Source organism: Dermatophagoides pteronyssinus, unplaced genomic scaffold (assembly GCF_027571235.1).
Source record: "Dermatophagoides pteronyssinus isolate colony J.1.1.1.1 unplaced genomic scaffold, Derpt_VIB-CSIC_2022.12 sq0006, whole genome shotgun sequence".
In the NCBI taxonomy this organism is placed as follows: Eukaryota; Metazoa; Arthropoda; class Arachnida; order Sarcoptiformes; family Pyroglyphidae; genus Dermatophagoides; species Dermatophagoides pteronyssinus.
Genome location: NW_027461530.1, coordinates 1,280,140 through 1,295,403, shown reverse-complemented (window position 1 = coordinate 1,295,403; position 15,264 = coordinate 1,280,140). Strand labels below are relative to the sequence as shown.

The 15,264-nt window shown below is 26.9% G+C and overlaps 3 protein-coding genes across 5 annotated transcripts in view; 2 read left to right on the top strand and 1 right to left on the bottom strand.

Annotated features, from left to right (window-relative positions):
• LOC113795147 (uncharacterized) overlaps positions 1–15,239 on the top strand; it is a 33,534-nt gene extending 18,295 nt beyond the window's left edge. The window contains exons 8-13 of one of the 3 annotated variants that reach the window (XM_075820387.1): positions 2,415–2,648; positions 3,204–3,413; positions 10,483–10,941; positions 11,838–12,138; positions 12,254–13,270; positions 13,430–15,239. In XM_075820387.1, coding sequence (XP_075676502.1) covers positions 2,415–2,648; positions 3,204–3,413; positions 10,483–10,941; positions 11,838–12,138; positions 12,254–13,270; positions 13,430–14,816 — 3,608 coding nt within the window. In that variant the 3' untranslated portion in view covers positions 14,817–15,239. Of the gene's footprint in view, positions 1–2,414; positions 2,649–3,197; positions 3,414–10,482; positions 10,942–11,837; positions 12,139–12,253; positions 13,271–13,429 lie in introns of all 3 variants that reach the window. The other 2 variants (XM_075820385.1, XM_075820388.1) reach the window with 2 other exon arrangements.
• Positions 677–2,374, top strand: LOC113795128 (uncharacterized). The gene has a single exon (XM_027345316.2). It carries the CDS (start codon positions 864–866, stop codon positions 2,277–2,279), a length of 1,416 nt encoding a protein of 471 aa, XP_027201117.2. The 5' UTR covers positions 677–863; the 3' UTR covers positions 2,280–2,374.
• On the bottom strand, positions 3,670–6,404 carry LOC113795127 (uncharacterized). Its single transcript, XM_075820391.1, has 2 exons — positions 6,103–6,404; positions 3,670–6,015 (listed from the first exon to the last, which is right to left on the bottom strand). The coding sequence occupies exon 2, from the start codon at positions 5,957–5,959 to the stop codon at positions 4,118–4,120; it is 1,842 nt and encodes a 613-aa protein (XP_075676506.1). The 5' UTR covers positions 5,960–6,015; positions 6,103–6,404; the 3' UTR covers positions 3,670–4,117.
• Positions 15,240–15,264: the final 25 nt, after the last annotated feature.

The window sequence follows — 15,264 nt, the reverse complement described above, 5'->3', positions numbered from 1 at the left end:
TCGGAAGATGATTTGCTTTGAGATTTTTGTTTCTTTGATGTATGTTTTTTCGCCTTTGGCCTCAAAGTCTACATTGTCGATTTTTTGTAATCCTCTCTATTTGTTTATTCACTTATTAAATGATATCAAATATCGATGAAATTCAATGAGAAAAAAAATGCATCAAAATATTGATTATTGAATGATTTTGTTGTTCAAACAAAAAAAAATATGTCAACATTTTTTTTGTTTATTGAAACAAAATTTGTAGTGAAGAAAAAAACAAAAAATTCCAATGAAATAAATTAATGGATGGATGGAAATGGGCGGCTGCAGTGTTGAAAATTATTCATGTGTATGAAAATATCGAATATTCGATTTTCAATGGACAAAATTAAATTAATGTAATTAATTAATCTAATTTTCTCTTTCTCTCTCTTCATATTACATTGTCCAAACATGGAGCAAAAAAAGAAAAATATTTACTAATGTTCTCCATTCAGTATCCAGAAAAAAATTGTTGTTGTTGTAAATTACCCATTGTTGTTATTGTTGTTGAATGTTGAATGTTGGTTACAAATTAATTAACCATGTGTTAATACAATTAATTTTCTTCACACGCAAGGAATGAAAGAAAGAGAAAAATAACAATGAAAAAGTTTTTAGTATTTAGCTAGTTTAGTATGGTCCATATTGATGTTTATTATTACTGTTTTAGTTATTTTAATTTATATCCGTTTTTTTTGCTCTCGTTTTTCGTTTTTTTTTGATTTTCAATTAATCTAATTCATTGAAAATATATTAACAGTGTTTGAGAGTTTGTGTTATATATCACCAAGATCAAGAAAAGTAATCAAGAATAGTCGTTTAGAAATATAAAAAAAATGGCCGATTCTGAAGAAGTTAATAATAATTCAAGTTCACAACATATAACAATAATCAATAACAATCATGGCAATATTCATAATGAATTAGCTAAAAATGAAGAATATGAAAAAGCATTGACAAAATTTGAACAAGAAGAAGCTGAACAAAGAAAAAATTTTGAAAAAAAATTAACCGATAAACGTACAATGTTAATTCAAACAACAATGGAAGAAGATTTACCAAAAATTAAAGCACGTTGTGAAGCGGAATCATTTCGACAGAAAAAAAATATTGATGAAGAAGTTGAAAAATTAATTAAATCAATGCGTGAACAATTTGCTTTACAAGCCGAACAAATGCGTACCGAATTGGGTAGAAAAATTGAACAAATGATACAAGCAAAAAAACAAAAATTAGAACAAGATAAACAACGTTTACAAGCAATGTTAGATAATGAATTAGAAACTAAACGTAAATTATTTGAAGCTGAAGTTGAACGTTTAAATCGTGTTACAACTGTTACCAATGATGATGTTGATCGTCGTGATTTTGTTAAAAAAATTATGGTAAATTATAAAAATTTTCCGGATCCAAAAAATTTAGCTGATGAATCCGGTATGAAACGTTATCAAGTAACAATTAATAAACAATCAATTTGGGCTGGAAAATTTTGTATAATTTATCGTGCACAATATCAATCACAATCATGTTATGTTAAAATTGTTGTTTTAACTGATCGCAGTGTACGTTATAAACATCATGTTAATCAATCAACAAAAATACGTAGTTTTCTTTGCCGTACAACACCTGAACAACCAGAATTACAACATGAAGCATTTGTTAGAGTATATGATATATTTATAACCGATTTAAAAGTTTATACATTTATGGAAGAATGTGATTCACAAAATTTAATGCAACGTGCACGTAAAGGTTTTATTTCAATGGATGAATTACGTAAACAAATGTTTATAATATTATCAGCATTAGAATATATGCATCAACGTGCATTTGCACATTTAAAAATACGTGGTGAAAGTATTATATTTGATAATAATAATAATGTTAAACTTGCTGGTTTTGGTAATGCTGCAACTTATTTTGATTCAAATACTGAAAAATTTTTACGTTTACCACCATTCGATTCGAAACATCGTTTATTGGATAATCATTTTCCACCAGAAGTTTTTGAAGAACCATTTGATCCACAATTAGCCGATGTTTATTCATTTGGTTTATTAATCTATATGATGACAAATTTTGTTAGTAATAAAAAATTTACACGTGAAGATTGGAGATATTGGACAATAATTAAATTGGATTCAATATCGGATGAAAAAACTCGATCATTAATACATGCAACAACAAATTTAAATTTGCAAAAACGTAGTAAACTTTTTGATATTAGAAAATTACCCTATTTTACTCAATAGTAAATGCGAAAAACTTTATTCAATTTTTTCGCAAATTTGCAATGAAATTTTAAAAAATAAATTTTGAAAATTTTTGTTTTTTGTTTAAAATTAAATTCCACTTTCTCTTGCTTTCTCTCCTCACTACCAAATTAGTCGCACCAAAAGTAACTTTACAGCAATTATATGATGATCAACAAAAAGATCAAATCAATAATTCAACAATGAAAATAATCAATAATGGTGGTGGTGGTTATGCAATCCGTGGCCAACAATTACAATTATATTGTAATATATCAGCAAATCCAATAGTTTTAGCTAATGATATTCATTGGTATAAAGATTCAATATTAATCAATGATAATCATAATATGAACAACAATAGTGATGGTAAGTATTCAGAAAATCGTTTGCCTAATAAACAGAAAAATGATAAAAAGTCGAATCAACATTACATTTAAAAAATTTGATTTTTTTGAAAAAATTTAAATTTTTGAAATAAAAAAAAACAAACATTTTATTAAATTAAATCGAATTAGCTTTTTGCAGGCAGAAAAAAAAGTAAATAGATAACAAAAATATAAAATTGAGAATCAAGAATCAAGAATCAATGTGCATAAATAACCAAAATCACAACAAAAAAAAGCAACAACAACAACAAAATTAATAATAATTATGATAAATAGAGTCCGGTAATGAAATAATTATCCGGACTCTCTCTCTCTCTCTCTCTCTCTCTCTCTCTCTCTCTCTTCACTATTATTTTTTCCATATCAGAAAAATATATTTCAAAATGAAAATAAAAACATCATTTACATATTTATGCCAGATTTCCGGATGATTCATTCATTTTTTTTGTTTCGTCATTTTTCATCAATATTAATCATACATTTTTTCATATATTTTCTATCGGATATTATTATTTGTTTTTTCGACTAGGAACAGCAACAACAACAACAACGACCAGAACAACATCAGGCAGTAATATTGATAATGCTGGTGGGGCTGGTGGTGGTGGATATATAAAATTCACACATAATGGTACAAGATTATTGATTACAAAAGTGACCGATGAATGGCAAGGATTTTATCAATGTATTGCACAAAATCAAATGGGTACCGGTTTTAGTAATCAATTTCAGGTCCAAATTTTATGTAAGTTGAATAAAAAAAATATCAAATTTTGTTTATTTATTTTTTATACTGGAAATAAAATTGATTGAAAATTCAAAGATTTACCCAGGAACCCGAAAAAACATAAAACAAAAACAGTACAGGAACCCAATAAAAAATAAGCATATTGATTCTGTTGATCGGAAAATAATTTCGCATTTTTTTTACCCGGATCAGTTCTGTTTTCTAGAACAAAATTCATTTACAAAAAACAAAACAAAAAACTAGAAATTATACATTGTTGATTGATTGATTTATTTATTAATTGTAATTAATTCATCGTTATTTTGTTTATTGTTTGTTTGTTTGGTTGGTTGTTGAATCCATTTGTTTATTAATGTGTTTGTTATATGTGTGTGTTTGTAATAGTTTTTTGTTGTTGTTGTTGAAGAATTGAGATTTCTTATTAATAAGTAATTATTATTAATTTGGGAAGCTGCTGCTGCTGTTGCCACGGTTTTTTTTTGTAAAAATTCATTTATCAGATTTATTAATTTATTTATCTTTCCTTCATTTCGTGATTGATTGATCGTAGTCGTCGTCGTTGCGTTTGAGTCATTTTGTTCTTTGTTGTTGTTGTTGATACTATTTAAATCACAAAGGAATTTTTTTTCTCCCTCGTTTCGTTTGATATCAAATGTGTTAATTATTCGATTCATTCATTCATTTTTGGTTCGATTCTTTCTCTAATCACTATCACTAGTATTACTTGTATTACTAGTATCACTTGATATTGTTGAAGTTGAAATTGAAGATTGATTTGGTGATTGTTTTTGTTGTTGTTGCATAAATTGTAAATATTGTTGTTGTTGTTGATTTTTAGTAGCATACATTGTTTTTCCTTTTACCAATATTGGTATTACATGTTGTGGTGATGATGGTGATTGTTGTTGATAAATATGTGGTGATTTTGGTTGATGTAACATTTTCATTATTGGTGTACGTTGAAATTTTTTCATTTTTATTTTAACTTTTAATTTTTTTCTAATTTTACGTTTTTTCTTTGTCATCATAATCATTGCATTTGTTGGCATTTGTTTTTGTAATAATTTTCCTTTATTCACCATCGTTGTTTTAAGATTTTGTTTTGCTATTTTTTCTGCAACCGCTTCTAATTCTTTTTGTGGCTGTTGTTTTTGTTGTTGTTGTTGTGGTTGTTGTTGATCATATAAAGAATTTGGTTCAATCGGTAAATCTAATAACCATGGATGATAAACAACATCAACCATACGTATACGTATTACTGGATTTGGTTGAAACATTTGTGCAATTAAATTTTGAAAACGTTCATCCGGTTTAAATGACATTGAATTAGTAAATTCATATTGACCACAAAGCTGTTGTTGTATCATAATATCTTGTTCGATTGAAAATGGAAATCTACCTTGATTTGTCATACAATATAATACAACACCTAATGCCCAAACATCGGCTTGAAAAACATCAAATATAATTCTTGTTATTATAAATAAATGTATTTCTGGTGCCATATATGGTAATGTACCACAATAATTTGGTGCATTCACTGCACGATTATCTTTTTGCATAACAATAATACTAAGACCAAAATCCGTTATTAAACAATTATAATGATTATCTAAAAGTATATTTTCAAGTTTTATATCACGATGTGCAACATTTCTTTGATGTAAATAATAAATAGCTGATGTTATTTGTTTAAACATTTTTCTTGCATGTTTTTCTTTCATACCTGTATCTAATTTTTTACGTACTAAATGCCATAGATCATTTTTTTCAGCATATTGCATAAATATATAAACATGTGATTCTTTTGATGATTGTAATATAAAATGTTTATAAACACGTATTATATTTTTATGTCTAATTGTACGTAAAAAAAATAATTCTTTTTTAATTAATAATTGATCACGACGATTATTACTAATTTTCATTACTTTACAAGCAACTTTACGATGTTTTTTTAAATCTTTAGCTAAATAAACAGTACCATAACCACCTTTACCGATTTCTTTTTCCAAACGATAACCAATATGTTTAATTATTTTTTCAACATCTGATCCATCCGGTTTACATGATAATACAGGTGTTACATCTATTGTTGGTATTCTTGATATATCAACAACAATTTTCGATGATGTTTCAAATGATTTTTTCTTTTTATGTTCTTTGATTGATTTGACTTGATGTTTTTGTTTTTTTTTACTTTTCTCTTTATGTTTTTGTTTTTGTTTACTTTTCTCTTGATGTGGTGATTTTGGTGATTCTTGTTGTTTTTCGTCATGATGTTTTTCTTCTTTTTGATGTTTTTCTTCTTGATGTTGTTTTTCTTCTTCTTCTTGTTCTTGTAGTTCCTGTTCTTGTTGTTGTTGTTGTTGTTGTTGATCATCAAAACCTTCACCAATATAAACCAATTCACCATTTTCATCGATAATATAATCATTATAATCACCACCATAATCATTATTATCACCACCATGATATTGTTCACCTTCGGTTTGTTTTGGTTGTTGGCTAGGACAACAACATTTACAACACAAACATCCCATACCATCGATAAAGCGTGGTTGAGAGATTCGAATTTAAAATTTTGTTTGATTTGTAACTTTTATAATGATTTTCAGGGAAAAATAATTTTTAATTTAATTTGAAAAAAAATTATTAAATTTGATTAATTCATAAATTTTGTTACCATTTTTTTCGAATGTTTACATCCAAACGCCCATTTCCTTCCATTAGTTTGACCATCATTATCATTCTGGTTCTTTTGAATATTCTCTTATTTTATGTTAATTTTTTTCTACTGTTTGTTTTTTCTTATACAAAATAAACGTTTTTTTCTGGCCGTTTGATTTTTCTGTTTTTTTCTCGGGCCACTCATTATATGTTGCATCGAGAAACATTGTGAAACATCAACAACAACAACAACAACAACAACAGAATGTTTGAAGAAAGTTGGGCAAAAAAATAAAAATTCTCGAGATTTTGGTTCATTAATCACGACACACACACATACACCATAAACATCATAAAGTGAGAAATAAATAAATAAAAAAAAAGTTCAGTTCATTTTCTATATCCAGAAAAAAGAAAGAAAGAAGGTTTTGGCTTTCTAATTCACGTTTCTTCTTCTTCTTCTTTAATGTACATCGAGGATATTCATGAGAATATCTTACTGCTGTTGTTGTTGATGTTTATGAGGATCATTTCGTTTCTTTGCAAAATGAATAATAAATCAAAACGCAAAAAAAAACCAAGAAAGAATAAGTTGAAAAAAAAGAAAGTTGTTGTTGTTGTTGTTGTTGACCATATTGTTGTTCATACACACACACGTTAATTGGACTGACCGGGATTGATCAGTGAAAAAAAGAAAAGAAAAGAAAGGAAAGGAAACGAGAAAATAGTAATCGAGTAACCTTCGAGTATGGGCCACTCATAAATAATGGTCGAAAAAAAACAAGGTTCAAGACTTTTTATGATGAACAAAAAAAAAAATGACCATTTTGAAACAACAACAACAACAGAATCGGATTCAAAAAGAGACATGATCGATGATGGGTGAAGAAAAAAGAAAAATAAATCTATGAATTTGAAAACAAACACCAATAAACAACAACAAACAGTGTTTGTTTTCGGTTTTGAATTTCAAACAACAAGAAACAGAAAAAAAAACAAAGAATACAGTAATATATCTTGATTCAATGGAACAACAAAAAATACGTTTATTTATTAATACCGGGGAAAAAACAGCAAACAGGAAAATATCAAGAATGAATGAATAACGAAACGAAAAAAAAACGAAAGCCATTATCTTTCGGTTTTCTTTTGGTAAAAAGGGATATTGATCAATATTTTAAAAAGCATAAAATAGTAATATCCATTAGTTGATATGATTAAAGGGATGTATGGGAATTTCCTTAACTTGTTTTGATTTTTAGATTTTTTGTTTTGGATGTTTTCTTGATAAAATTTGGCTTTAAATTTTAATTAGAAATCAGTTGTTGTGATGAAAAAATAAAATAAAATTTGATTATTGGTTAATGAAAAATTATTATAATTGACTTTTTTGCATAACAAACAAACAAACGAAAAAAACTGTCAAAACACATAACACTAATATCGATTGATATTATCGATTTGTTTTCGATAGGGTTTTTCCCTTTGTTTGTAACATTGTATTTTATTTTAACCCTTCTCTCACACACACACACACACACACATCAATTATCATTTCAAGTTGATATTCAAATGAGATTAGGTTTGAAATTTGTTTTCTTTTCTCTCCCAAGAACAAATGGATTTTTATTTATAAATTTCTTTTGAGATAATTCTCATAGGATATTCTCCATCGAAAACAAATGTTACGTTTTTTTTGACTGTTTTTTTAAATGACTATCCATTCATTTAGATTTTGGAAAGTAAATAAATAAAGATGGCAAAATGGTTGGTTGAAAATGTGTTAAGTCAAAAAATTAGATAAATAGACCTATGGATGATTTAAAAGCAAACAAATTTTGCTCATCGAAATTGTAAAAAATTTAACCCTAAACCAAAATAAATAAACAGAATCTATTCCTGAACTAACCCATCGCTATCTCAATGGAGCAATTTATCTATTGTGTTTTTCTTTCTTATCCAAAATAAAGATGAACAAAAAAATTCTTCATTGAAGATAATATGTGTGTGGTAACAACAACAACAACCGAAAGAAAGCCTAAGATCCATTATTTTCAATAATAATAATATTTTTCCATTGAAACATTATGACATCGGATAAGATTCGGTTTTTTTGTTGTTGTTTGTTTTCCCACCAGTAAATAAGATTTCCTACATATATATTCTATGTGTTTTTCAACTGAAAAGAAAAATTTCCATAGTTTTTTCCATAGAGATATTCATTGAACACAATAAATATATAAAGTATTAAATTGATTGGAAATGAAATGGCTTCAATCATATCAATGTTATAAATGTTTTCCATGAAAATAAATCAATATTGTTGGTTTGTTTTCTGAATGGATCTTTTCAATTTCATTATTGAAGAATTTTTTTTTCTTTCTTTCTTTCTTTCTTTGAACAACCAACATGAACAAAAATGTGAATAAACTTTATGAAACATTTTTTTGGTATGAAGGTATTTTATTCATTTAGTTTCATCCTGAATCATTTTATAACTTTTTATTTGTTCACTTTAAGAAAAAGAGAGAAAAAAAACTAGAAATTAAAATAAATGAAAATTTCCTTTACATTATAAACCGAGAGAATATTTAAAATTGGTTGTTGTTGTTGTTTTTTTCCGGCTGTTTTGAATGTGTGAAAGTAAAAAAAAACTAAACAACCGACTACCAACCAATGTAAGATAATCTTTTGCAATTATCTCAGTAAAAAAAAGTAATAATAATGATAATGATGATATCATAATCAACACTTTCACTATAGGTTTACTACTACTTTCATCAAGTGATGAAAACTTGAAATTATTCCTACCAATTTATTATGATGATAACGATGATGATGATGATGATAACGATGATTATGATACAGTGGGCTAAAAGTGTGAGAAAAACAAAACATTAATATTAATGAAGTAATGATCTAATTAGATGCGAAAAAGAATATTAATAAATAGATAGAATTCAAAAGCGAAAAACAAAAACAAAAACAAAAACAAAAAAAAATTGATGAAAAGCAAACAAACACACAACACACCTATCTAATTGAAAAAAAAAATTTTTTCATTATTGAATTTTATTTTTTTCGCAAACGTTTTTTCGTTTTGTTTTGCTGTTTAGGTTTGTTTCAACATTGTTTGTTTTTTTCCGGAATTGAATGTTCGGAGTGTAGATTGGATACGGAGAAGCAAAAGACAAGAATTTTTTTTTTTGTTTGTGATTATTATGAGAAACAATAATCATAATAATCATCATTATTATCAGTGAGATGAGCACAAAAAAAAAATTTTCCTTGATTACTTTCTATTGTTTCTATTTTGGGGGAAAATTATTATTATTATTACGAAGAAAATCGTTTCAAGTAATAAACGGAAATGAAGCACATTTTGGTATAGAAGAAAACAAAGAGACTGTAATATACTAGATGAAAGACTGGATGATCATTCCTAATCATCATCATATAATGTTTCTTTGGAAATTTTTGTTTTCCAATCTTTTTTTTGCTGTTTTCCACTTACAACGAACGATACACAATGATGACAATTCTAACAGAATTCATGTTTTTGTTGTTGTTATGGTTGTTTACAGATAATAATCTTGATAATTCATATTCATTATACTGACTGAATTTAATTTGATGTAATGTTGAATGAATGAATGACAATCTTAAATGATTGCAAAGGAAAAAGTTTTAGGTAATCAGAAAAAAAAATTCAATTAATTTCGAGTTTTGAATTTTTCATTTCGTTTGAAATTTTTTTCATCGATCAAATACATCTACATATAAGATATTCCAGGATGTTTTTCGTCCGTCGTCGGGTGGATGGATGAAAGTCCGGCAAATTTATATTTCTGGTCAATTTATTTTTTATTTTTTTGCTGAGAATTTTTGCATTTCTGCGAATTATTCATTTGTTTTTCAATTATCCAAATAATGATAATGATAATTTGATTGTCGTCCATCGTCAGGAAAACCAGCAGAAAAATGTGATAAAAGAAAGACCGAAAAATCTATAATTTTTTTTGTTCGCCTGTAATATGTTCGATTCGCGATAGTGTCCGAGATAAACTGATGTTAGGAAATTTATTTTTCCTTCTCTTAAATTCTTTTGGTCACGCTAAATTTCTTTACGATTTTTCGTTTTTGTTTTTCATATTCAAACACATTGGGTAAACAACATTTCATTACTTCCACCAAAACCTATCATTATTTTGTCCATACAGATTTGATATTTGAAAATTCATTTTTGTTTTCCATTTTCTCACTGATAAGAATTATTTATTTATTAACATTATTGTTTTTTTTCTGTTTTTGTTTTTTTATTATTGAAAAACAAAATATTCAATATTCGAATGTTTCGAATGTTATTGATGAATATTATTATTATTATTATTATTAGATGAACCAAATTGCGTGACACCAACACAAACAATACCGGCCAATATTGGTAGTATTGTAACAATGATCTGTGAAATTGATGCTAATCCAATAACAAATGTTACATTTTTATGGCGTACAAAACATCAGGAAATATTATTTCCATCATTATCATTATCATCATCAACAACATCATATTATAATCATCATCATCATAATGAACAACAACAACAACAGGCAAAATATTCAACTGAAACATCATTATTGATTATGGGTTCATCGAATACATTTTCATCATCATCATCATCATCATCATTGTCCAACGGTGAACAACAACAACAACAACAACAAAATAATCGTCGTATCATACGAAATCGTTTAGAATTACGTATCGATTCGGATGATGATTATGGACAATATCAATGTTGGGCAAAAAATTTGGCCGGTAATCAAATTGAACCTTGTTTTTATAATATTTATGGTAATGTTTTTTTTTTGCTTTTCTTTCATTATTTAAAAAACTTATCGATACGATGTTTATGAACGATTCCTAAGTAATGATGATGATCATCATTACTAAATTAAATAACTTTTACAGTCAAAAAAAAACTGGAAAAAATCAATAGAAAATATGAAAAAGTTTAAGAAATTTTAAATTGATTTTCTTTATAAAAAAAAACGACGTTGTTTGTTACGTGATCAATCTGAATTTTTTTTAGTTGGAAAGTTCTTTTGGAAAATGAAATGTACTTTATTTTATCTAAAATAGGAAAACATAGATAGATATAGAGAGGGAGAGTAATGGAAATATTGAAGAGAAAAAAATAACTTGAAATTTTGCATTGGTTGAACGTAGAAAAAAAGTCGAAAATCAGATTATCTTCATTGATGATGATGATGATGATGAATATTGAATTATCTTCGTTCTGCAGTGAAAAAAAAATCACTTTAATCATAATGTTTATCAAAGGTTAAATTGCGGTTTCAGTTGTTTTTTGTTTGGTTTAAATTTATAAATTACAAAAAAAAAACGACATAACCCACAAATCAAATATAAAATCTAATTAATTAGATAGAACCGAAGGGAAAACATGGAAAAAAACATATTCAAATTAATAATGGATTTTTTTTCTGAAATGAGGTACAAAAAATCACCCACAAATAATAAGTAAATAGCCGGGAAACAAAGTAAAAAAAAAGAATAATGAAAAAAAATCAAATTGGAATTTTTGTGAAACAAAAGCCCAGAATGTTTGCATGCACGCAAGCAAATTGCAGCAATAAAAACAATGAATTGATGATGAAATTGAATTTTTTTTTTTTTTTGAAAATCATTTTTCTAATTTGCATTTTTTTTTGCTTACCAAAAACAAACAGAAAATCCAATAAATCATCAATTAATTTGTGATACAAAAATATCCTTTGAATTGATACAAGTTGAATGTAGACAACCAAATCCAATGATTATACGTTCGTTTATTACTTCATCCAAAATGAATGATTCAATGATGATTAATGTCGATGATCATAATAATGATGATGATTCGACAAAACGAATCGATAAAAATATCCAAGATGATTCAACTTATCATGGCCAACAACAACAACAACATTATCATCATCAACAAAATCATCAGAATCCATCGATCCATTATAATCTTAAAATTTTCAAAGACAAGTAAGTTTATCTGACTTTTTTTTCTTTATTTGTTTATGGAAAAATGACGGAATCTTTTCTTTTTTTTTCATTTCAATGATTTTTTTGAAAAAAATAATATTCAAATATCCAAAAGACAACAACTGATCAATATTACATCGATTGAACCAAAATTTTTAGTTCATGTAGATGAATTAGGTCATAATCAACATTATCATCATCATCAGCATCATCATTCACCACATCAGCATCATTCACCACATCATCATCATCAAAATTTCGATTCCAAACAACAATTCAATAACAACGATGATAATGTTGTTGTTGATGGTGATCAAAATGAACAACAACAACAACAACAACAAACGACAGCAGCAATAATAATAAATTATTTGATGCATATTTCAGCACAGATAAATGGTCGTTCAATAAGTGATATAAGCCTTTCGTTTCGTATACCACCACCACCAACACGAAGATCAGCAACAGAATTTTCATCATCATCATCATCATCATCATCATATAATCATGATGATCCACAATCACAAACAAGAATAATATTCAATCAGGATTCATCCATAACTAATAATAATAATGGAATGAATATGAATATGAATAATCAATCGACTAGTACTGTATCAAGATATAAGAAAATTTCAACCAATATTATTTATGATGATAATGATGATCAAAATGATGATAATGATGACAACGATGTTGATGATGATGATGATGATGATAATAAAGAATCGAATATGGATGTTACAAAAACGAATCGTGCAGCACATCGTACAACAACAACATCAACATCATCGACATCATCGACATCAACATCATCATTGTTAAATATAACACATTTACCATTCATATGGATTGTTATAATTTCTATTTTTATAATCCTTTTACTTGTATCATTATTGGTGGCAACATTATTGATCAAAGTTCATAATGGACAACGACAACAACAACAAAAAAGTCGACAACATGGTGATCCGAAAACATCAACTGCAACTATGAATACAAAACGATCAAAAACTGTTCGTTTTGATAATCTATCTGAAAGTTTAAGCCAAGAAATGATGGTAATAACAACAACAACAACATCCGATTCAAATAATCTTAATGAACAACAAAAACAAATAATCGATAACAGGTAAATGACCATCATTATCATTATATAAATGTAATTAACGAAAATATATTAATGTTTGTTTTGATTTCTTTTTTATTTATCTGGAAATATTTAACGTGCACACACAATAAACGTGTTTGGTACATTAATTTAATTGGAAATTGCAAAATAATTTCACAGTACAAATAATTTGCTAATTAACAACAACAATTCATCGATTTTAAATGATGATTTGAACAACGTTGATAATGATGATGATGGTCATCATTCAATTAAATTGTTTACATTGACCAATTTCGATACATTTGATGGTCATTCATTGTTACCACCATCATCAACGAAGACAACAACAACAACAACAAATTCATATTTCAATACAATACCTCAGCAACAACAGAATAATACAGAAATGTTACCAGATTTAATGATGGATACATTACAAGCATCTGGTCCGTTATCAAATTATTATCATCATCATCATCATGAAGGTATTTTACATTCGAATGATAATGTATCGATTTGTGAACAACAACAACAACAATCTTGTAATCTATTATGGAATAATACTATTCATCGATCGAATACATTGAAAAAACGATCGGACAACAATAATTTATACATAATACCAACAACGCAAAATGATGAAACAGGAATGAATAATGAAAACAATACATTATCATCATTGGTTAACAATATTAATCGATCAACAACATCCATCACAACATCAACAATAGAATCAATAACGATGACAACAACATCTACTACTACTAATACAACGAATACTATTGTCAATGAATTTTTACCAATTCAATCTCAACAACAACAACAACAACATCATTGTCATTACAATGATGAATCTTGTTCATTGTGTGAAAATGATGAATTAATCAATCAGAATTTACATTTCGATACAAATCGATTGAATCTATTACAACAACAGCAACAGCAACAACATTTTGATCATCCTGATCATGATCATCATTGTCGACAATCAAATTATCGTTCAATAATATCCGATCCATCAATGAATATATTGAATCATTCGGAAAATAATAATAATAATAAAAATTTTATCTATGTCACATTGACTGATCCGGTTATGGATCGTTTCGATACAACAACAACAACAAATATTCATATGGCAAAACATTTGCATCAACAACAGCAACCGTATAACAACAATAATTCAATAGTTTCGAATGACAATAGACAAATTTCTAATACCGAAAATGATTGTCATCGTAGTCGTCATCATCATCATCGGGTTTCATTGATGGATACGACAACAACAACGGCAACAACAACAACAACAATGGCCATCAATAATAACGATCAACAATGTTTAATGGATTTAATTCCATCTTCATCATCATCAACGGAAATGGATAATTCAATGATTACATTTACCAACAACAATAATAATAACAATAATAATAATAATAATGAACGTACGCCATCTGTCGATCAAATGGATTTGACAATATGGAATGATTATTCACAATATAATAATCATCATCAGATTGATAATCAAATTGATGATACACATATGGAACAAATGGAAAAATAAAATCGATTCTATAAAAACAATATCGACAAACGGGGATTAATTGATCAATCGATTTCAATATTGGTGATGATGATTATCATGATGAAAATATTGGATGGTTGGAAATTGGTTTTTGTTGTTGTTGTTGAATTGAAAATAAAATCAATCGCGATGAAAAAGTGTTGAGAATCCATAAAGTGCCATTTTTTTAATGATAAATCAATGTTTTAATCCTTGTAAAAAAACAAATAATTTAAAGACGAAACAAACAAACAAAAAACTGTCTATTTTTTCTCATTTCTTGTATTAAAAAAAAACACACAGGAAATTCAAATCGGTTTGAATTTTATTTTTCTTCTTTTTTTTTTGTATAAATTACTTATTGTGAATATCAGATATTTGTAAATTGTTTTTTGTTTTATTCAATTTTCTTGGCTGTTGAAAATAAAAATTGATAATTTTTTTGTTT